At 38.4% G+C, this 24,963-nt stretch overlaps 1 protein-coding gene across 6 annotated transcripts in view; it reads right to left on the bottom strand.

The window, feature by feature from the left end:
• Positions 1–24,963, bottom strand: part of APP (amyloid beta (A4) precursor protein) — a 171,329-nt gene that overhangs the window by 94,843 nt on the left and 51,523 nt on the right. For all 6 annotated transcript variants that reach the window (XM_009995428.1, XM_009995429.1, XM_009995431.1 and 3 more), the window contains exons 3-4: positions 17,617–17,729; positions 16,013–16,206 (exon numbers count right to left, since the gene is read on the bottom strand). In XM_009995428.1, coding sequence (XP_009993730.1) covers positions 16,013–16,206; positions 17,617–17,729 — 307 coding nt within the window. The remainder of the gene's footprint in view (positions 1–16,012; positions 16,207–17,616; positions 17,730–24,963) is intronic.

Below are 24,963 nucleotides of genomic sequence, written 5' to 3'. Positions count from 1 at the left end.
ATGACCTGTACACACATTATCACCTTACAACTGCAAGACTGAGGTGAATTTTTAAGTCTAGTTTCTGATCTCTAGGTTAAGGTGCTTCTAATACTATTTAGATACAGGCATTTCAACTAGGCATGTGCAGTATAAGAAATGCAAAATTTGATCAAGATCATCAGACACCATATGCCTTTCAACATTAAAGAAAGTTGCTCTCTGTCATCTCTCACCTAAGGTACAAACACATCATACTTTTTTTAAAGTGCAATTATTTTTCCTCTTCCTTTCACATGAAGGATCACTCTCAGATACTGGCATGCATAGAAAGTTAAAAAAGGACAACAAAAATAACTTAATGAAATAAACAAAGGAAAATCAATTAGTCACATGGAAAGCCACTTAAAAAATAATTTGTATGCATGCATCCCATATTCATCTGTTTCTAGCTACAAAAAAGCAATCGGCTCAGCAGTGTCAGTCCACAGGATTTTGCTGGGAAACTCTCAGCATTAAGGCCAACCTTTTTTTTTTTTTAGGGATGTGACAGTGAAGGGTGCAAGATGAAAGAAGACAGTTGTCTGTGTGTATTTTTTGGTTATGCTCACCATTATAGTGGGCCCTGGTTCCCTCTCCCATAAATTACCAAAGTAAATGCTATGGGGTAGTCCCCACTTGCATGCCCTTTAAGACTTTGCTCCTTGCTGAATAACCTGACAAGGTTTACCTGCAAAGGTAAAAAAAGCCAGAAGTGATGCAAGATTACAACAATTTATGGGATCAGGCTCCTGGAAACATTGTAAAAAGCTTGCACAAAAATGCCTATTCTTTCTACTATTTTAATCACTCCTAGAAAAATGATATATCTGCTAGCAACATATTCTGCAAGACTCGATCACAAGGCTAATATTTCACAGGATTATATTTTATTTAAAGTTTCAAGAAAAAGGAACAAAGAAATCAGACTTCTAAGTGAAAGAGAGGGCCTTGCTATATGCTTAGAGAATTAAGGTGCCTGAAATTGGGCTTTAGAAGGTAATTTCTCTATTAAACAGGTTTTAAACACTCTCACTGTACAGAAATGTGAAACTACACTCAGTTTCTAAAGAAGCCCTCCAGACTTTCCCTAAAAGTAATCATATTTCCAGCTGACTACTTTACTTCCATTTATACAAAGATGAGTTACTGTCTCCTACTTATACTGTCTTCCAAAGAGAAGGCGAGCTGAAATACTATATGCTCTCTTAAGTTTCCTCTTGAATGAAGCCAAATACCAGAAACTAACTGGACCGGCATTCTGGTGGTTTAATCATGCTTAGCTCTGCCACACGGCACCACAGACTAAATGGCACGAATACACAACAGGCAAGGATGTATCCTAGCAAGCCCTAACAGCAACAACAGCAAGAGCTTCACATTAGGTATCAAGGCTACTCACTAAATCACACACTCCAAAGAGTCAATCACAGTAACCATGCTCAGCAGTGCAAACAAAAGATGAATCCACAGTTCTCAAAAAGAGAACTCAGAAGCCACAGTTATAAAAGACATGACAAAAGCAACATGTAGCCCCTTAGCAACAGTCCTCAGGAGGCAGGGGGAAGGAGATACCCCAATATTTGTCAGTAGCCAGGGTACTTGGAGCCTCTTGCTTAAAACACAGCTTTAATATAAATGCTACTTCTGTCTTCATAGAATCATACGAAGATATAGGTAGCATTTTGTGCTTAATGTATTGCTGTTGCAAACAAGGACAGGGGGAGGACTCCATATATTCTTAGTATTAGAAAAGGTACTACGTCATTTAAGAAACATGAACAATTATACTCGGTTTTAATTCTCTGGATTTAACCACTGTTATCATCCCGGCTGCACGTGAAAGGGACAGTAGAGAAAAACAGAGCAGGGAATGAACTTAAACATCAGGAATAAAGCATCAAAACTTTTCAAACGGGGACGAAACTCTCTCTTGCACAGTATGTAGAGTTGTTTCTCCCCGTTAAGCTAACTGCTCGGGTACCATTCATGTTTCTTGATTAGCACCACCACGCTGCTGTTTCCCAGACAGAGCATCTAACTCTTGCACACCTTTCACTTCATTAATCAGTTCAAATCCACTGTTTTTTAACAAAGGTTTACTAACAAATTAATGCAGATACTGATATTTTTCTCAGAAGTCTTGGGAGTTTTATTTAATAATAATACCAGGTGCACTTACATCCTGGTATTATTATTACATTTTATGTTCTTCAGTAAACAAGTATGACACAGTCTTTTTTTCTCCTGGAGTCACAATACCTTGACAGCTTTTTGGGTACATTCTATTAATACTGTCCCAGTCAGGGTTTTATAAGCACCACAGACTGCAGTGTCCCGTTTACAAGAAATCGTTACCATTTCACCTTAGCTTAGTGGTGCTGGTGAAAGAATTTTTCAAAGGCTGTTCAAACTAAAATTACATGTTACACTGGTAAGTTCACAGATTTGTAAAGCTGCATTGTCATCATCTGGGTTCAACAGTTCAGCAGTAAACAACAGAGATAAGTTGTTAGGCTTGATGCAGCCATGAAAATACCTGCAACCCCCCACCTCACCAACATTAGTGTATCTCAATCTCCTGTCAGTGGAGACTTTCCTTTCATGGAAGAAGTCATAGTAGCTTTGAACCTTTCACTTTCAGCCTCCTCACATACAAAAATCCATTCCCACTATCATGGAAATGATGATGCCCTTGAGTATCCTGGATCATCAATACAAATCATCTACAATCCTGTGTGTGGTGAAATGGGATATTTGAAGTACACCCTTGCTGGTCAAGAAACAGGAAAATGTTGGTAAATGAAAGTGTACTTTCCATGTTTCAATAAGTTATAACAGGGACAGAAGCACAGATGACAAGAACAATGAGTTTTCTTTCTAACCATATTTCAGAACTCAAGGGGCTGCAGTATAAGCTGTGTTTCAAGAGGCTTCTGTCTGCAACTATAAATTTCAGACAAAAATGTGGTAAAGTTTTCCGTTTAGGATAACAAATAACTATGGACTAACTGCTGGTTTCGGGAAGTGGCTCACATTTGTCTGCAAAAAATGCTCATCCATTTGGATGTATTTAAACCACAATTTTGCCAAAAACATACACTCCATCAGTGCCTGAAAAAGCAGGAAAAGGTGTTTAAGACAGATGTTTTAATATGTGGCAAGATTAGCATTCACTACACTTTGCAACTACATTTTATTGCAAATAGATTCTGTCTGGACTGTGGTTTTTTACCAGCCACCAAGCTTGAGCAAATAGCTGGGGAAAGTTAATTCCAGGAGATGAACCAAAACAGCAGTAGCAGTGAGCTGCCATCTGCCTACAGAGAGCAAGGCCATGTACATCAGCTCTAGACAGCCATGGGAATTAACACAGGAGAAGCAGTTGCTGCCCTTAACTTGCAGCCTGTGCTCTTTCAGCCTAACAGGCTGAGCTGATGGCAATTTATGCATCCACAACCTTTACGACTGCAGGTGCCAACATCCCAGTTTCCAGCATCTTGTGCTTCAAGTTCCCAAAAGCACAAAAAAATGTTCACTCTATCACAGGTCCTCCAAATGAACTCCAGGAAACATGTGATGGGACTAGACTGTCTAGCATTCAGCCCAGATCTAGCTTTGCTTCAAGCAGAAGACTTAACGATGATCACAGATACAGAGTTATTCCCAGGTACAGGGAAGTTCCAGAAAAGAAAGTTGTTTAAAGTATGGGAGTTTCAGTTTCACAAATTGAACTGTGAGCTTCTTAATGCTTTAAAAGGAAACACAAAACGTAAACACAAAGCAAATTATAAGAATAGGACACATCCATGGAACCCAGACAACATGGTGAATGCATTTGAGATGGCCTAATTACCTGGTTTTTGGTTAAAATCAACTCAGAAAGTTAACGGGCAAGGTACCAAATTCTCCCTCAACAAAACTGCACATCAGAGGCCTGGGTATTTTCCACCTAATATTCTTCCAAACATTGCATGCTATAAGTTGTTCTTCCGACTGAAAAATAAGATTTCTCAATAACGGAGTTTTAATCCACCACTGCAATTTTCTCTGAATGATGTCACTAATTAAACGCAAGTCATCACAGGAACTACTCAAATGTAAAGACTAAGCCACTAGTGCCACTGGCACATGAGCACTCACCTCACTGTACCTTCTGGTATTTAACTTCAGCTTTGGCACACTAGCCAACTTCAAGACTATACCACTTAGTGAAGTTGAGTATTCAGGTAATAAATTTAAACAAGAACTTCCAAAGTAATTTTGCATGGGGTAGAAATAAGGACAGTGTGAAATGAAGATTCCAGCATTCACCTTTAAAGTCTAGGAGTAGGGAGTTACACTAAAAAGGTGTGTTCTCCTGAAGTATGAGGATCAGTGAGAACAGACAGCAGGGCAACAATGAAACTGCACTGCAGTTATGAGATTAGACATGTAGCCAGGAAAGAAAAATGTATGCCAGACCTACAGTCTATGTAACTCATCTTATAAATGGCTTATTGGCATCTAAGTCTGGAAAATTACAGTGATTTACAGAACTGAAAGTCTGACCCGCAAGGTACCTCAGCAAAAATGTTTCTGGTCTATCTGTTAAGTGACCACAAAAGCAAAAACTACCTTGGGTATTTGCATTAGGGCTGGATTATACAAGGTTAGTAAATCAGGTATCTCACAACAAGAAGCAATAATGTGATACTCAGACACACATAAACACCTATTAAGAGACAGTTACACTTTTAAAGAACTCAGATCGGTATCTTCCTTTGCAGGGCAAGTCAGGACAAGTAATTCATATTGTCTGGTATTTTTCAGACATTCACGTTGTCACTTTTAGTTATTTTCCTTTTTGTTATCTTTTACTGTTCTGTTTATTTTCAGATTTTCTAACTAAAAAAAAAAAACAAAAAAAAACAACTGAAAAAAGCCACTTCAAGAAGTGTCACACAGGCTGCTTTACCAAACCACTGAATTATGTGATTCAGGCTGTCTCCTTTTACTGTATCTTTTTAAACCTTTTAAACAAAAACAATTCCAACAAAGTGCCTGGTTAACTTTGATAGAAAACAAGTTGCACTAAAGAGTTTTTAATCTAATTTTTAAATACAACTTTTATAAAAAACAAACATATTCCTTGCCCTACTGCTTCTGACAGATATATTTATCTTCTTCCCTATACTTAAACAAGAAGATATACTTTACACCATTAGAAATTTCCTTCCACAGCTGACCTGCTTTAAAAGATGGGTGTACAAGGTAGCATGCAACATTTGATCTTGTGCATTTGCAGAAGGTACCTGTTGACTGATATGCAAGAATACTTTTTCAAAACTGACCTAGTTTTTACTCTGGAACAAAGCCTTTGCTGGTGCTACTGTTCTGACAGTTTTCTTTGGAAGGTGGAGAATTCAGCAAGATGTATGTCATTTTTAGACAAGGTCAGACTAATAATGTATTTAATCCATTATTTCTTTCTTTTATTATTCTTGCTAAAAACCAGAAAAGTAAACATATGTGCAAACACACAAAATCTGTGAGCCTGATGACACTGAACAAATATTAAATTCAAAATCCTGACATTAGAAATGTATTAAGACTGAATGTGATGGAAGAGGGCAAATTGAAGGCCACCTGTGCAGCTCTACTTCAGCCAGCCTGAGAATCAGCAGAAAAAAACCGTACCTATTACAACATGTTTCCACAAAACTTCTTTTCCAGTCAGCATGGACTACTCAGCATCTCTTTGTCCAGCCTTTTATCCTACAGCTTATTTCTGACAGACCATGTAAACTCTACCAAGTGAAGTACTTGCCCTGTTTATGGAAATCATTGTCTTGGTACCCTCACACAACAAGGTAGAACTGAAATGATAACTTTGTTTTACAATTGGGAAAGCAAACAAAAAAAATGCACAAGAGGCATGTAATAACTCTGGATGTTCACGTTAAGATACTGAGAGTAACATTTTTCAGATAATGTGACATCTTAAACTCTTCAAATACAGCTGTCACCAGCAGCAGCTGCAAGAGGCCAGGACTTCTGCTTCATGTAGCCAGAAGAAAAAGGGACATCTTTTGTATAGTTTTTTAAATTGTGGCCACAGCATGCCAAGTCTAGCAGAGATTTTCATGGCAGATGTAAGCATAGACCCCAGAACTCCATGTCAACATTTTACTGTTTTAACCTGTTCCTCTTCACTCAGCGCACAACTTGAGTGTTATTTTTTTTTGTTGGCAGTGATCAAAATAGAGATCACATGTAAAGAAATCACTTGTCGTAATGTGAACTAGGACAAAATATTTGCATTCAATATTAGAAACCTTTTATGTCAGAAAAAAAACACAACCAACCTATATGTTCTTGCTGTTTCATCCATGCATTCAACATGTGTAGCCTTTTATAGACTGCAAAGGAAAAAAAATACTTGCTACAGAAAATGCTTTGCTACACTGTACTGTTAATAGCATGGCCTCATGTGAGGTAGACTTCTTAAATTTCTACAAACCATCCCGATGCTGAGCTCTTACTTCTAAAACAGACTGCAAGTATCACTGAAAGGTAAAACAGAGCAGGAACTGCTGTGTAACTTTATGGAGGGATACACAGCTATGCATCCACCAGCACGCATTCATGCTGGTGTGACATTACATGTTAAAAAAAACAACTGTGGATTTCTCACTTTCCATTTTCTTCATCCATTACAAATAGTACAGTGCTTGAAATGGAGTTGTATGTATCAATATGTCACAAGAACTTCTGGAAACATCTCAGACCTATCAAAAGGGTTTTTTCAGTTGATTACTACAAAAACATATACAGTGAACCTTTCTTCCTCACATTTCAGCCATCACAAGTCATTACAAGTGACAACTCAAAATTGTTACCTATTACTTAAGGAAAACATGACAGCCAACGGCTTTGTTTTGTGAGGTCAAAAAAACATAACCCTTCTTTGCAAGTCAACCTTCTACTAAAGTTGGATGCTACTGACCTCCTGAAACAAGCTCAGCATTCACTGAGGTCATATAGGTAGCCTGCACAGCTAACCATTTTCATCAAGGGTCTTGAAAGCTTTGCTATCTTCTACTCATCACTTCCTCAATTAGATTAGAACTCTCCACCCATAGCCTCATCCATCACTTCAGTTAATGCTTAGTACTCAAATGGTGATTGGATTTGCCAGCTCAGCATTGATGTAATTACCTCTCAGAGCTATGCACTGTTTCATTAATTTCATTCTAACTTTACTTGTCTTAAGGAGAAATCCAACACTTACCAGTCTTTCTAGAGTCATTAAAGCCCTGGTGTTTCTATGCTTTCTGAATTTTAACAACCTCATCATTAAAAAGGAAAAAAAAAAATAATTGTTATTAGATTATATAAGGAACTACCCAAGTATTAAGTAACAGAAAAGATGAGAGATAAACCAAATTAATATAAGAATGTGAGACACAGAATATGCTAATAGCATATAAAATACATTGATAGGAAAAAACACTTCTAGGGTTATTCAACATAAGCATTACCATTATGCCTACAATTTGGTAATGCCTTGATTTGTAAAGAAAAGCAATGAGGTTTTGTAAGTTAAATACTTATAAAAACGCAGAAGTTCTCAGATAAGCTGCACCATTAACAATGTTTTAGAACAGGTATGAAGCATTTTATTCCAGCTTTAACAGTTCTACTACAAAAATCCAGATGATATGAACTTCTGACCAATTAGCTGAAAGATGTTACTGCAAAAATCAGAACATCTTCCACACTACATCTCCTAAGGAAGTCAGTTCATCTAAAATACCGGTTCAGTGATGGACAATTCACAAGTGCAAAATCCACCTCTTTCAATAACTGGCTTTAGCCTATCCTGATAGTAAACTTCAGAGAAAGGAACAAAAGCAAGAAAAATTAAGCAAGCTTGTAATTCCTAGTGTTCATTTTAGGGCAATGACTTCCAATTAGGAACAATTTGTATTAGTAGAGTTGATGAGATTACTGCCTCTGGCTGTGCCCCTCCCTTCTCCTGTGTCATGCATGACCAGAGCTTCCCACCAAGCAGACCCTGAACCACTGCAATAGTTGTTGACACAAGGTTCAGTTTTCCTTCAATTTTTAGGGGTATGAACACCCTACAGTTTAATCTGCAAAAAGAGGAAATAATTTTAATTATTGAATGGAAAAGGGAAATCCAAATGCAAGTAATTTTCTGCTGCTAAGTCAGAACCTGCAGTACAGACCCTTCATCCAGCTTCACATCTGGTTCATCTTTACTATTCAAGTGCTTGGGAAGCAGGAGGTAACATTTTTATATTTTAAGTATTTTGCTTTTTTAAGGAATCATTTAAGAGATTCCCACTGCAGTGTTTCTCACTGAAATTTTAGAAATTGACTTTCCAGCTTAATGAACAAGCTTACATCAGTGAGAATGTTTGTTTTAACATGAGTGACAAGATGGCTTGAAAACAGATGAATACTCAGCTGAGACAAAAATGTCAATTTTCTTTTGCCTCCAATAAGCATGTTTCTAATGAAGAATTTAGCCTCAGCATTTCCTTTTTTCTTGATGAATAACATTTATATTTTTTTTAGCTTTAGAATACCAAAAAGCTTCAAAGGGCTCCAAAAATCCCTTTTCTATGTTCTTCAGACAAGTCTTTTGTACTCAGAGCTGGACTTACAATTAAGGCTGATTTTTGACTTAATGCTTCAAGACAACATTAAGAACCATGGGAAAGAAAGAAGAGAAGGAGGGAAGAATAGTCAAGAAACATAATGTCACTACATACAAGTATGAGGAAACTGGCAGAAATTGGAAGGATTTATGGAGTTGTATAAATCTCAGAAAGATCTGCCCCCCCACATGATTTCTTCATCAACAACACTTGATATCCAGACACTATTCAGGGCTTGAGTCTTCCTCAGCCTTGAAGCACTGCCCCCAAGCAAGGGGGGTGAGGGGAGGTCTGAAACCCCAGAGGCCATGTTTGCTCCAGGTCTCAGAAGCCAGCCTCACTGCCAAGGTACAGAACCAAAAGACACCCAGCTGCTGATGGCCAACACAAGAACTATGGTTGAAAGCCTGTCTGCTAAGGCTCTCTGGGGACAGAACACACAAACCTTTTTTTTTAAACAGGTGCAGGCAACACATATCAACATCACCATCTTCATCCGCCTTGTCTTCCCAATTTTTTCTCTACATTCTACCTGTGTTTGTTTTTTTCCAGCTCTAATCCAAATGCAAAAGAGACTAAAGTACCCACCAGAGTAAGATTAGACCATTTTGCTTACTTTTTATTAATCTCCTTGATCTGTTACTATACCATGGCCAGAAACGTGCCTGCATTAAACATTACCCTAAAGGCTCTTTTTTCATGCTGTATTTCCAGATACATTTCTGGGAGCATATGAAGAGACTGATAAGCAGTGGAAAAAGAAGAGTGAGAGGGACATAGGGAGATGTGATAGGGAGAAATGGGGTAAGAGGATTTAATGTTTTGGACAGTCCTTGTCTATGAACATCATAAGCATAGAGAACACCCATGCTGGTTGTAGCATTTACCTGCTTTCACCTTCATTCATAATGAAAACATCAACATCTTCCCCACTCTTGCCTGCATGAAATCTTCCACTGCTCTGGCATGCAGAGACTCAAAAAGGGGAACTGCACAGTAGCTGGTCAAAGTTCCACTTGCAAAAGGAATTTCCCAAGTACAGAAATTACTAAAAACCTCTAGATTTTACTTCTAAAATTTGAATACTGTATACTACTAAATTCTAATATTGTATATTACTAAAGATACTGGCATATATGTCACTATTTAGACTCAGTCATTTTTCAAAGACACATGCCACAAGCAAATACTCCAACTGCCTGCCTGCCTACTTTGTGTCAAGGCAATAGTATGACATACCACAAGGACTCAGTGTGCTGTTGTATCAGGTCAGGGCACTAGAAGACCACAGGCAATGTAAACACACCTTCTGACAGCCTGATTTAATGACAGCACTCCTGGGAATTTCGATTTTAACTAATTTGACATTGAGGTTAACTCGCAGACATTTCTGAAGGAAGACACTAGGTGTTGACATCTCTGTACCACTTTAGTCATGGATAAAGACATAAAAAGAGCTAGAAAGTGGAAGAAATGAAATATACCTTTCCTTCATGTCAAGCGATGATCTCTAACAAATTATTCAGCAAATCAGTTCTATTGGGCCCCTGTGACTCCTGTTCCCCAAATGCTAGAACAAGGCTGGTAATTCAAAAGCATGGGGTCTTACCTGAAAACAAGTCAGCATAACAGGCATGTAAACAATGCTGCTTTCACCATTAGAAAAAACTGACAAGTTTTAAAAGCCTTTCAGGATTTCTTGGATTAGAGTTGAAGGAGGCAATTCTGCAAAAAGTCAGTTTTTCCAGATATCACTGACACTGTATTGAGTCAAAAAGAATATAGCACTTTAACTACTTTCTTGCAGCATCTGGGAGATGAGCACTCATCCTTAAGTTCAGACTGGAACAGGGTAGCAAAACCAGAGATCAACATGTTTACCATGCTATACAGCATAAATTTATTGTAGGTTTACTTCACAGATACCTAATTATCAGCACAAAGTGGACTGCACCCTTTTGAATTATTTATGTAGCAAAAAATCTACAGTATTAACTATCTTAATGGCAAGTATGAACCAACTATAAAACTTCACTTGGCACAATTTATGAGAAACCATAAATCAAACCCTAATAAAATACACTACTCCTTACAATGGAACATTTACAACACCACCCAGTCATTACATCAGCCTGAACACTAAACAGAAACATTTAATTTGGCCTAGCCATCTGTGGGAAAAACAATGAGAAATTCAATCTCCTATTTTGGACCTTGAAAATAAATTCAGATTGTCTAGAAAAGTGAGAGTTGGCTGAAGCTAAGGTGCTATCTTCTGCTCATGATCCAGGGGACTTAAAGAAAAGCTTTCTATTATAACTCTCAACAGTGAGACTTAGTGTGTCTCAGCCTTCATGCTGTGAAAGAAGGAAAATGACAGTGGCCTGTTTCCCCAGTATGAAGGAAAGCCTGGGAAGTCTCACACAGAGACCGGAAGATGAGAAGAGGCACGTATAAGGCAAATGTAGAGAGAAAAAACCTGGAATTTTCCAGCTTGGCTGGAAAACTTTCAACTCCTAAAGATGTTCAGCCTTGGACACCAAGGATGACAAAGCTTCTAGCAAGTGCCCAGATACAGGCAGGAGGGCCAAGAGGCTGTGCTGAGTCTCAAGGGCAGCCAGAGCTTGCAGGTTACTTGACTGAGTTGTAGCTAAGCAGGGAGAACTCTGCAGCTGTATTATAAGCCAGCACCTGCATCTGGCTGTCCCCTCAGGCAGTCTTCAAGGTAAATTTGAATTAAAGGTGTATATAACTGCAAGGAACGCTACTGCTGAAAAATGCTCGTGACCTCTTAGTCAGAGTTCAATGCTATTTCAGGACAAGCATGACATGACCGAACTTAAAAAGCAAGGGCAGATCCTGCCTCTCAGCCTCACAACCAAAAAGGACGTATATCACAGCTGTCATCAAAACACACCCTCCTCTCCTTTTCCCAAGTACTGCCAACAAGCCACACGATGAGACAAGCCACATCCTTTTACGTCCAGACCCAGGTGGTCAGACGTCAGGTAGGAAGAAGGTCTGATGTCTGGTGGCACCACAGCCTAAGCCACCTCTACGCGCCCCCCCGATGGTGTGGATACAACGTGCTGAGCTTTTCTTCCCCTAGCGCAGAAGGAAATACCCATGACGGAAAAAAGAAAATGCAGTCCTCTGAAAACAACTGTTGGGGGTAACACCAGATAGTCTGAAAACAGGCATTCACAAAATTAATGACTGCAATGTGGTTTCCTCTAAATATTCAGAATCATAGATGCAAATATATTCAAATTAAGATCTGAACAGTAGAAGATGCAAAGTTAGAATGTAGGTATATCACCTAAGTTTGTTGATTACATTTTGTCACAGGGCGAGTTCTGAGAAGCAAGGATAAAATATTTTTTCTTTCTCAGGCTGTTTCTCAGGCTGGCACCTTCACCTGAAACATGTTACCTTCACTTTGATTTGGGTGTCTTAAAGCAGCCACAGCCCTTCCAAAGGCACGAGGCACCTGCTGTGCTGCCGCCCACTGATGGGGTGCTTGTGCCCAGCATCTTATGATACTGTTTTACAGAGATGAAAGAGACACCTGTCTGGAGGTTTTGCTCCCCAAGAGTGGTATTGGACGTGGCAGGGTGAGAGACAAACCCACAGCTATTGAGCAGAAGGCTCCACAGCCAGACATGAAGAACAAGGAAAATAAAATAGAATCACAGAATGTCTTGGGTTGGAAGGGACCTCTAAAGGCCACCTAGTTCAACCCCCCTACCACAAACAGGGACATCTCACACTAGACCAGATTGCTCAGAGCCCCGTCAAGCCTAACCTGGAATGTCTCCCAGGACAAGGCCTCTCCATCCCTCTAGGCAACCTGTTTCAGTGATCCACCACCCTCATATTAAAGAACTTTTTTCCTAAGGTCCAACATAAATCTACCCATTACCTCTTGTCCTATCGTTACATGCCCTTGTGAACAGGTCTTCCCCAGCCTTCTTACAGACTCCTTTCAGGTATGGAAGGTTGCTGTAAGGTCACTACAAATCCTGCACCTGGGCTTATTTACAGTAGATCAGTTTCCAGTTCAGGTGTGAGGAGTGGATTATGCTCTGACTGGACCATTTGGGAGACTCTAAAGACCGAAGATACTGAGATATGCATGGCAAAAGCACCTAAAAGACCTTATTTGTACAACAGAACCAAACAGATCTTAATGAAACAAAGAAATAAGTCACTGCAATTCTATTGCAGTAATTGCAACTCCTTCAGTAGGTACTGAAGCACTCATGTGGTATTGGCAACTGAATTCTAGCCAGAAATCCTGACTTTTGGGTAGAAACAGATAAAAAAGTTGATCCAGTAACTGCAGCAAGAGGCAGGGTGTGGAATTCCCACCACGAACCAATGGCAGAGTAACAGCATGAAATCCTTCTCCTAAAGGACCAGCTCCTGTATTTTATGTTTTCTATCTTTGCATGAACAACGTGTTTTCCAGTACTTGCAGCAGCAGCCACAAAAACAACTGGCAAAGCAAACACAAGAATTCTCCAGAAAAACTGAGTGCCCTCCCTTGAAATGCACAGCGTGCCTCACGGTTTGGCGTGCACCCTGTGTGTGTAAAAAGCCAACTGGAAGACACCAACAATGTGCACTCAGTTAATCTGATCCAAGTAAAAGCTATCCTGATTCCCAAATGAGAAAAATACTTTGATGGATACTTTGCCAAACTGATTTGCTAATAGCATACCCCCCCCCTGCTCAGATAGGGGCTCCCTGAGGAACCCAAACCTCCTCTGACAGAGGCATTGCTTCAGAGATGCTGAGCAGCAGGGTCAGTGTGTAAGCTTCCCTTCATGCAGTGTCATGCTGTGGATGTACTTACACACAAAGGGATTTTAAACTCTTTCGAAGGCTTCAAGAATAAGCCAACATTGTCATGGTGAGATCACCCATAAAAGATAGGAAAAAAACGCAGTCTTAAGTAAGCACTTCAGAGGTGCTTCAATGGCAGAGAATATTGAGAATTTAGCATGAGGAAAGTGTCCTGCTATTTTTCAATTCCTTTCTCCCTCCCAAACACCTTAGCACTTAGGAATTTGTGTATTTATATACACACAAACATATGCTCATGTATGTATGAATACACATACAAAATTTGTACTAACTACTGCTGCATGAAAAATGAGTATTTTTTTATTTTTTATGACTAAATTGCAAGAGTATTTCTGGCTCCACTATACACAGATTAAGTGCAGTTGGGAAGCTGAAAACGGAGCAAGAAATATGACTGAGTTAGTGTAAAACAACTTCAAGTTCTTGGCTCCTCATCTGCAATTGAAGCACAAGTGGCCCATAAAAGGAACTTTTCATTTTCCTTTGACATGAACTTCTATGTGAGGGGAGAAAAAAAATGTCAGTATTTGCTTCAAACTTCAGAAATTGATTCAAATGCAATTACAGCTCCTATTCCTAGAGCATATAAAACTTATTAAGTTATTCTTGAACTCATCTCTTCAGATATTAAAATGCTTTATGAGGAATAAAACAGGCTAGAACAGTAAATTAAATGTTCAGTGACAGACATGAAAAAGACAAATAAATGGGATGTCCATCTTGGAAACAAAACTACTCTATACACAACTCTATCAGCTCTTTTATTTAAAATATTTCAGGAATATTTTTTTAAATAGACGAAAAAACTCTCTATATATTTATTTTATATAGAGGGCTATAAAAATATAAGGTATATAATATATCCCTACATATAAGGACGTAAGATCTATAGATAAGGTAAGTAATAGGTATATAAGATAGATAAATTTATCTTTTGTGCATGTGTATATATATATATGAGATTAAAAATAAAAGCAAATTTGTCTTGATTAGAAAAAGGTCCACACATTTCTTATTCTAACAGAACACAACCCAATGAAAATTTAAACCAAATGTACTGAGTGACTCAGCAACAGTCCAAAGGCTGGTTTACAAATCTCACTGAAAGATCATAAATTCTGACACCTTGACAACTGCTGGAAGTCAGAAAAAAGCCTGGAGGTGTCAATGTGGAAGAGCAACATTGCTTAATGCAGGTTTCTTGCAGCCAACAGCCCTGACCATTGACGAGAGAAAACTGGAAGTTACACTGGGGAAGTATTTATTTTAATTAAACTTATTCTGTTATTTACAAACAACTCTTCCCTACAACACTTCCTAATGCTTTGTCAGGAAAGACTTAGATGCCTACCATGACACAGTTTCCAACTTTACATTCTCTTACCACCATCTCTTTGCATCAAATTACAGCAATTCAATCCCTGTCCTTGATCTCTACCTTCTTACTGAACTTGTTTCCATCTGGATTATTAAAAAGTTCACATTTAACACAATTCAGAGGTATTAAATTTCCACATTATTCACTTAATTTTGTAATTTTCAGGGTTCTCCTTGTAACCTCTTGCAATCTGCACAAGTTTTGGATTTTGTATATTATTTGTAAAAGATGCTGTATCACCACTTAAGAAGTATAAAGACTGCATTAGTTCAGTATGAAATCTGGGGAGCACAAACAGAATTTGAATCTTAGTTTTATGAAGAAAACCATCTTAGAGAGTTGTCTGAATTCAGCTGCAAGGACGTAACATGGTACTCTGTTCTCACAACTGCTGTCTAACATGCTCAAGAGAGTGATAGGCTTTGACAGCACCAGACCACTCAGTTACAACACAGCCATAACCTATATTTGTCTCAAAATTAGCTGACATGCACAGAGGAAGCCAAAGGGTAAAGACAATCATGGCATCTTCTCACTCACTGCTGTCTTGCAAAGGAAACCTTCATACTCCAACTTAACAGTAGCATATTAATGAGTCTGTCAACGGCTAGATATCAAAACAGATTTTCTTTTAGATCACATTCAGAAAGTAATGGTCAGCATGAAAATATTCTTACAGTAAAAACGGCACACAGCTCATGCCCATCATGAATTAAGACATTTCAAAACCTTCAATAGTTATGTTGGCTGAGCATTTGATGCAGTACCCCAGAATGCACATGAAGCATCTTAAAGAGCATAGTATTTATCATTTACTTGTCAAAAAGTATTTAAGCATTTTTGTTGTAAATACAGTAATACTTCATTGAAGAAAAGATGAAGGCATCAAAAGCACAATAACTATGTTAACAATAAGCTTTCCTGTAGAAAGCTAAAAATAAAGAAGTAGATGTTTTCAACCATTATTGCTGCAATTTCACTTACAAAGAGCAGTGACTCTTCCACACTGGGGTCTTTTAGACAGATCTTTGGAATCTTAGATAAGATAACAATTTGAAAGGTAGACAGTCACTCTTACCTTCCATCTGCATAATCTGCATCTGCACCTCCCCACCAGACATCTGAATCATCATCTTCAGCATCAGCTGAATCAAGATTGTCACTTTCCTCAGCTAATGGGCAGCAAACGAACTCCACACCACGAAACTTGTCAATTCCACAAGGCAGCAGCATGCCATAGTCATGCAGATTCATGCTCTTCTCACTACAGGACTACAGAAAATAAAAACAGTTACAATATTGTCATGGAGGAAGATCGAAAAATGTCACAGACCTTGAGAAAACGTAAGGAGCTGTATACTGTCTTAGGAGGCTGAAGGTGGTGAACTGCATCATCTAAGAATTTTAAACCAAGATATAGAATGGTCACTTGTGCATTCACTACCTGCACTGTAGGTAGCTCCCCACCTGTGCCCGCATGACCATTCTAAGTAACAAGCTCTCCCTTCCCCTGTGCTTCAGTCTTTGCCAGTACAGAAAGTCTTGTGTCCTCCTATGTACTTGTAAACTTCACACCCTCTTGCCTAAAATCATCACAGGCTCTACATAATGAACAGAAAACTCAAAGGCAGAATGGTAATTTCATATAGTAAACCTGATCATGATGTATTAAGGCTATTAAAGAGTTAGTTGCAAGATATATTAACATTTAAAATATCTGATATACTGGAAACACACTGTATCTGGTCTGACACCTCTGGCAGCACAGAGTCTTCTATTCTTGTTTGGAAAAACAGTCATTTGTGCATAATAACACCTTAAAGAAACAGTGATGTAGGATAGGTGAAAAAAGGAATATAGCTCAATGGAGAAGAGTGATGATGTTCTCCTAGGCTATGCCATTCCAAGTTTGGAAGTACTTTAATTGGACTAGAATATGCCTCCATGAAGGCTGGTGCTTTAAACACTTCATCTGAGAGGCAACAGTAGGATTAAGGCAAGAACTGAAAATTTGAAAAGCTGCTAAGCACATTGCAATTTTCATCTCCAGAAGGTGGGACAACATACAAACTAAGAAGTTCCAAACAAGATAGCAGCCAGAAATATTCTTGATACTCATCTCAGTTTTTATTCCTACAACCTCTCCACATAAGGAGAAAAATATGCATTAGCAATTGTAAGATTTCTGTTTTCAGTAAAGCACTGGTAAATTGTAAAAACTCTGTGCTTGACTGCAAAATGTCTTTGGCTAATCCTGTGTTTTAACAGCTGTCCTACCCCTTTCTGCTGAACTTCACATATTGCATTCTTTTAGGCCAGTCTGAGCTCTGCAAAGCACTTGGCATACCAGTATACATATTGAGGACAATAATAAAGGCAAAGCTTAGGCATTAGTGATCAATCTTTAGTTCCAGAGCAGCATCAATACAGGAAAACATGAGCTGAAAAACAGTGCTATGAAACAGGGTTAAAGGTCAACATTAAGTATTCAGCTGTGGACTCTGGTGTGCTTCACAGTGTGATTCCCATTTCCACATAAAGCAGAACAAAAAGCCATTCAGTCGACCATTTTTAAGTACTACTTTTTGTTTTCCATATCATTGCTATATTTAAATAAATTCTCAGAAGACTGTTACCGTTCTCAGGAAGGAAGGCAAGAAATTTTAACACAGATGAATGTACCTCTTTAGCAACAGTATGCCAGTGCAGGTGAGTTTCACACACATCCATTCTTTCCTGGTGAAGGAATTTGCACTTGTCTGGTACCAGAAGGGCATCACTCACAAACTCACCCACTGAAAGGAAAAAACAAAACAGAACAAAACACAAAAATGTTACTTTTGCTTCCTGTACCTCACCCTTTTAAACCTCTAAGTAGGTATAGGGCCTCTGTTCTGAATGAGTGGAAGGGTCTGTTAGCAGAGAATGGGTAAGTTTCTAAGCAGTGCTTCCATTATCGTCCTCTTCAAACTTTCCATTTGAAAGCAGCTCCTGTCTTCGATCTCAGAGATGTATCAGATGATGAAAACTTTAGTGTAATATGCTAACTTCCATATACCAAGTGTGAAACTTGCAGGATGCATCAAAGACACGTGTGATGCAACATTAAGTCAGGAATTGGTGGATCCAGCTCCTGGAAGGGGAGTGCAGGGATGGGGAGCAACAGTTACATTTTGCATTTGAGTAGCAGTAGGGAGAGGTTTGAAGTGTTTTGAAATAATTCATTTTTCAACACAGAACACATTGTTTCCAAAAAATCATAAGTATTTCCACTGAATTACATCACTAAGAGCAACAGAGTCCAATTAGTTATTTTTGTTATTGAAGCCTCTTTATTGAAACCTCATTTTATCAGCCAGACAAATTTAGGTTAGCCCAGAAGGTTGATGAGCAAGTGGAGCTCATCAGCCAGAAAACAAGATGATTCATTAATCACCTGAATTTCTGGTCAGATTGATGTAGGGGAGAAAAAGGCTCTTATAGGATACAACTGACCAAAGAGATTGTGCTGTCTTCAGCAGTAAGACAAAAATTCGTATGCCAATGAAATGAACAATGCTCACAGCTTCAGTACTGATGAATAAGAAGAAACTCAGCTGATAAGTAACGTTTTATTAGACTAGTATCACTGTAATACTGTACCGTTCTAGCATTGAAACAAAATAATCCCAACCTCCCCCTTGTAATATTTTTTAAAGGAGAGATTACAGACTACTTTCAAGAAGTCTATATACTGAACAGACACTGGATGAAAGCACGAGTCAGTCAGCACAAATAATCAGCTCCCTGAAACATATTTGTCTGTAACCTCCAACAAACTACAGCCCGTGTCACAAATGAACAAACCAAGAGTGGCCCAATGACTGCATGAATGTAGAAACAAGTTAATTAATCAAAATGACATGAACTACAAGTTACTTTTCAGTAGACGGTTGTCTCAGGGAGGTGACAAAGTAGCCCTTGAAGTTTACAGTTAAAAAGTCAGTTCTAAAAATAATCAACACTCAATGCCTCAGGGGAAAGGAGAGTTCAGCAAATTGATGTAAACACCTTTGCTAATCACATTAATTTCTTTGCTGTATTTCAGTGCTTTTGATCTGAAGCCTTTAAAATCTGTCAGACAGCTTACTAGGAAAAAAAAGGACTTTGTTATCTTTGTTACTCAGTGACATACTTTAATGCCTGCAAATTGTTAACAGAAAGGCCAAAAGAAACTGGCAAAAGTAACTAGTTACAACACTTTCTGGTAACCCAAACTACAAAACCGGCAGCTTTTTTTAACAAAGTCTCTGCTCCCAGTGGTATCACACCCAAATCTCACACTGCAATTTGAATAAATTTGCACCTTGATTTTAACTGCACTTGTCTTTGTAGGGGACCATTCTGCCACATATCTAGTCGCTCATTTCATAATTCTTTCATTTAGCTGAATACCTGAGCACACAAGTGTTTTGCTGAAGACTCACAGAGTACATCAACTTTGCTCTTCTAGAACAGCTGACTTCACAGAGAACAGCAGTCAGACTTTACTGGCTGTTCAAGCATGCAAAACATAAGAGTCATCTTTATGGCAAAGATTTCTGAGAAACTGAGAAATAAAAAATAATTCTGGGGTGCATTTTACTCTGGCAAACTAGATCCTATTTCAGAAACACTGTATACAAGCATGTGTTTGAACTTGTGTCATCTGACTGCAGACATGCACAGACATGAGTCCAAATGCAAACATACCTGATAACCTTTGAATTAAGCTATTCTATGCACCTTAACAGCCTGCAGAATCATCAGAATATTGTGTGTGCAAAGTTCAAAGGCAATTAATAGTATGCCTCATTGCTCAAAAAATAAGCCTACATCATTTCAGCAACAGTAACAAATTTGGCTGCAACATTTGGAGTTACAACCACCAAATCTAAGAAGCAAAGCTGTATTTCCAAAGCTCTGGGCAATGCAGCCTGGGCTGCAGTGTTATTAAAAGTATGTATGAAGATGCAATTAATTTATTTTTTTTTAAATCACCTTTTGAGTGTCTGTATCAACCAATCCATATCAATACATTGAAGAAACACTATACATTAAGATACAACTGAAAGTAAGATATTAGGTTTGACTTTTATACACAAAACATGCATCTGCTTTATAAAATCAGAATCCTTGGAAGTAAGTTAACAGCTTTCTCACAGTAACCAAAATTCACATTTTAACTGCGGCTTCATTTTGCAATCAGTTGCTGAATTTCACAGAAATAAACAATCAATTGGAACACCATTGGTTTTCAGAAGGAAAGGAGGAGCTGGGGAGAAGGGTGGTTGTTTAATGTAGCACTCCTTCATTACATAGAATTACAATAAATTCTTTAGGGTTGTGAAAACCTGGGCAATAACAATCACTTGCAACTTTGCCTGTGGTTCCTATTGCCTTCAATTTAATTTTTATTACACATAAAAGGCAATTCTGTCCATTATTTACACATACACAGAGCTCATGTCATGGAATTTTTTTTCATTATTTCTTTATAATTATTACTGTAGTTTAAATGCAAAGCTTTACACTTTTACTCGATTTTTGTTGTTGTTGTTTGAAGTAAATTAATATTCAAGTGTCCTAAATTCAGTTCACTTGACAACTGTAATATGTGTTTTGCCTGGGCTAGTCTAATAGAGAAACAATTCCATCAGAAAGAAACACTTCAAACACTTCAGACTTGTAGACAAGCTTCTACCTGTATTGCTCCAGTACACATTTAACTTTTAATGCTACTAAATGATAAGATTTCAGGGATTCTTTTGAACAAGAATCCCACAGACTACATAGAAAAAACATGCATGTTTGAAGGGAGATCAATCCTGTGCCTCCTAAGAGAGGGGGCAATGTATATGGGCCCTAAGAGTAAGGAAAAATTATAATACTTCTGTTTGCCAGCACAAGTCATGAGCAAGGTAGCTGTGAACTGGTACCTTTTTTGACTGACAGAGCATCCCAGACCAGCACTGGCTGTAGTTTCCACTGTCAGGTGCTGGGATAGCAACATATAATTCAACTCCATTATTATTTTTTCCTTCCAGTACAGCAACATACCAACTTACCCCACACCAGGCTGTCCTCAACACCCTGCCTGTGAGGCTCAACTCAGATGTGCATTTCCCCAAGTAGCAGCACTGCCTTAAAAGTCTCCCTGGCCCTGTGCTGGCCCCTTGTCCTTAGCAGCACTTTATCCCTCCTCATCTTGTGTTTTGAGTACAGCTGTACAGCTGCTCTGCTGAAGTACTCTAATAATAAACCATGATGGCACAATTTGTCTTTGGGTGGTTTCATAAATCACTAAACTCCTTCAAGTGATCCAATATGCATGTACAACAGCTTTTTTTCTAGTAGGTGCTTACCCAGGGAAGGGCTGGACAAAACTGGATCACTCTGGCTTCAATGGATTTCTGACCCATCTGGAGAAAACTGCCCCAAAGGGGAGTTCTTGGCATATTCCCATGTTTAAAAAACACTGCTCTTTACCTAGGTTCATTAACCTGGAGGCCGACTACCTTCTGCTCACTCTTTTAAAAGAGTTGCTTGTTGCTAACTCAAACCTACCTCTTTTTACTGCACATCACTGGAACACAGATAGTGTCAATGTAGCAAGTCATAGTTTAAATTATTTTTTAAAATATCTTTTTTTGTGTGTGTTTTTCCCCCCCCTCCTAATGCCAGTAATTCCTTTGCTGACACACAGTTCTTCTTTATGTTTGTAGCAGACCTCTTCATATTCCTCCCCCTTGCTGTACCACAACAGGGTAGCGGTTCATGTTTTCTCAAAGACAATTTTGCCTGAGGTTATTATGTCACATTTTACTATTAAATAATTTTATTTCAATCAAGCACGATCTATTCTCTGAAAAATAATCTTGGAACAACAACAGATCTTGTGCTGTAAGACCAGATGTTCTGGTTCAGAAATCTCATTTTTCAACAGAGCAAAGACTAAGACGAGCATTAAAAACCATCTTCAAATAAAAGAATTAGGATTATAGTGAAAGCAACTGATCACAGACTCTTTGAAATCTTCTCTAGGAAGAATAAAGCTCAGCAAGTGGGCATGCTTGTAAGAAAATGACTGCCCTATCTGTTTAAAGGCAGATATATCAGAGGAAACTAACTAAAAATAAAAATGCTATACCCTGTCCTGATCAGCAGATTTTTCCATCCACTGCATAAATGAGATGGGATGTGAGGATCCATCCAACATTGCACAGAAGACAGCAAAGATAAGATAATAAAGGTAATAAAACAAAATCTGTGACAAAACCAAACAACTGCTAACAGATGGTTAGGATTCCAACCAAAAAATAAGCATGTTCCAATTATGTTCAGAGGAAGACTTTCAAACAAAGCCTGTGCTAAATTTTGCATGAGGAGGCAGAATACATGCCGTGCCTCTTGGACTCAAAGCTTCATTTTCCATGTCACTGATGAGAACAAGGGCCTTGCTAAAATGAATTTATAAGCTCAAGTGCTTGCACAATACATATCTGAGAACATTCAGAGAAACGTCTTTTCCCTGTGACTTGGCATAGATTTTTCCTGAGCCACCACACAGTCAGCATAGCACAGAAAGGAGCAGATCAAACCTGCCTCTTTCCCCATCCTGCTGCTGTGGGGCTTTGCTCTGCCCTGCTCCCCAGCACAACAGCTCAGCTCCCCACATCTCTGCAAGCTCCTGTTCCTACCGAGGCACATTTATTGATTATCTATTGCATTACACATACATTATTACATTTATTTAAGCAGCCATATAACTTTAGGTGCTTTTACTAAGGGTGATGTTTATTTAAGTCTTGATGTGTGATGCCCTTACTTATAAGGTTGGTAATTAAGGGGTTAGCTGCACCCTGTATCAGAGTGCAAGCCCAAACACACCAGCCTCAAGCATAAAGAAACAATATTCATTGAAAATCCTTTTTCTTTTCTTCAGAAGTCCAGAAAAGCAGAGAAGATCCAAAGCACCTAGCTACTTTAAAAATGCATTTCTCATCTCCAATAAAATTATTCAGTAAGCACAACTCACGTGTACTTCACTATTTTATACTCAGCATCTACAGATCAAGAGGGAGAGTCACAAGCCCTGTCAAACCCTGGCTTGAAGGAGGGTTTACTGCTGTGCCTGGTCCCTGGGGATAGATGTCTGACCCAGGCCACAGCATGGCTTTCCTCTCAACTTGGGCACAAGATATGTTAAGCAGAACTGTTAAAAGATTTTCAGTCTAGTTAAAAGGATTTTAATAGCCTATATAAAAGAAGGGATTTGTAGATGTCTCCAATGTCAAATTAAATTTTAAATGGAAGCTAAAGAGATGCAGTGTTTGGGAAATATGTAGAAGCCTATGTAAAAGATGCCCAGTGCTACATCCAAACACCACTAGCCTTAAAAGCTCAAAACTACTTCCCTCAACCTCATCACAAATGCAAAAGGTTAGATGCCTCTCCTCAAAACCCATCCATCAGCCAACAGAAAGGCAAGGTGGTGCTGATATAACACGTTTGTGTTCCAGCAGCTTTGACCATCTCTATTTTTTCTGATTAATAACAAGCTTAGCTTCTGCCCATTAAACCACTCCCAAAAAGACCTCTGTAAGAAAACTGTTCTAGCTCCACCATTTTATCCGTAACCTATGGCATGAATTTCAGAGAGACACTTATGGCATCTCAGATGTAGAGCAATGCAAACCCAAATTTGAAGGGAAGAAGCAGAATTAGAACATGCACAACCTGCAAGGCCACCTCTGGGACAAGAGAGGTGGGAACACCTGCAGCTCTTTAAACTTCTAGGGACTCGGCCAAAGCCAACACTGACCCCAGGAACACATCTCTGCAGTCTTCTGTCTTCATAAAGTCCTGAGAAGTTATCTCCCATAACTATGTACTCCCATAACTATAGGGTTTTTTTCTATTATTGTTTTTTGAGAAAAGCCATCCACTATATTTTAAGCATCTGAAAGTAAGGCCAGTGGTTCCCCAACAGATATTTTCATGGCATCAAAGAAAGTCCCTACTGCTTTAGTATTTATTCTGCTTCAAAGAAGTACTTGAATGTTTCTGTATTCTTGCTTTCAATGAACTTGAAAAGGTAGAGAGTACGCCCACTAAAAAGTGTTTTATTGTTCTGTTATTTAGCACACATAGCCACAAATACGCCCTGATGCAACAACTCTCAAGTAAACTGCCTTCACTATTTGCAACATTTATCCATTTATTAGGTTACAAAATGCAACAATTACAGCTGAGCTACGCTCTTCTATTAGATTAAAAACTAACATTTTAGCTGCACTACACCATAGCATCCTGATGCTCTTACAACCGTTCTGAAAAACCATGACGATTAATATACTTTTCACAAACAGTGAGACATTACTCAAAGATATGATCCTACCAGGGACACAAGATCAAAGTAAAAGAAAACCCACTGTAATGAACTCACTGACATCTAAATATCCATATAAATACCACAACAAAGGATCTCAGTCTTTATACGTTATCCATTTTACTGTAATTTTTTGAAATCCTAAATACAGAAAACTCTGGAATTAAAGGGCTGAAATCCTTTAGGTACATTCTACAAAAGCACATTTGTCCAGATGAAATTAACCATATACCAAGAACTATACCTGTAAGTAATTAATAGTGTTTATTATTACTCCATTTTCATAAGATACTATGCATTAAAAAAAGCATTATTCTCAAACTTTCCTCTTTACTCTGTAGCTCTTTGACCATGGATATAAATGGAATTTCTGCTTACTTTGCTACCTTTTTGCCTGACAACATTTTCTGAAAAAATTGTCTTCCTTTCCAGAGAGAACACAAGCATCACTCAGATTTGATGAATTATGCCAATGACAGATATATCTGTTTACATAAAAAAAGATTCAACTACTCATCATCACACATTCTGGCATCTTAATAGGCAAAGCACATAAACATCCCTTAAAAGTCTGCAGTACCTCAATGGTTCACTGAACCGAAAGTTCAATTACTTCTCTC

This window comes from Chaetura pelagica, unplaced genomic scaffold, assembly GCF_000747805.2.
Source record: "Chaetura pelagica isolate M959 unplaced genomic scaffold, ChaPel_1.0 scaffold23, whole genome shotgun sequence".
NCBI classification, from domain to species: domain Eukaryota; kingdom Metazoa; phylum Chordata; class Aves; order Apodiformes; family Apodidae; genus Chaetura; species Chaetura pelagica.
This window is presented reverse-complemented; position numbering and strand designations above follow the sequence as displayed.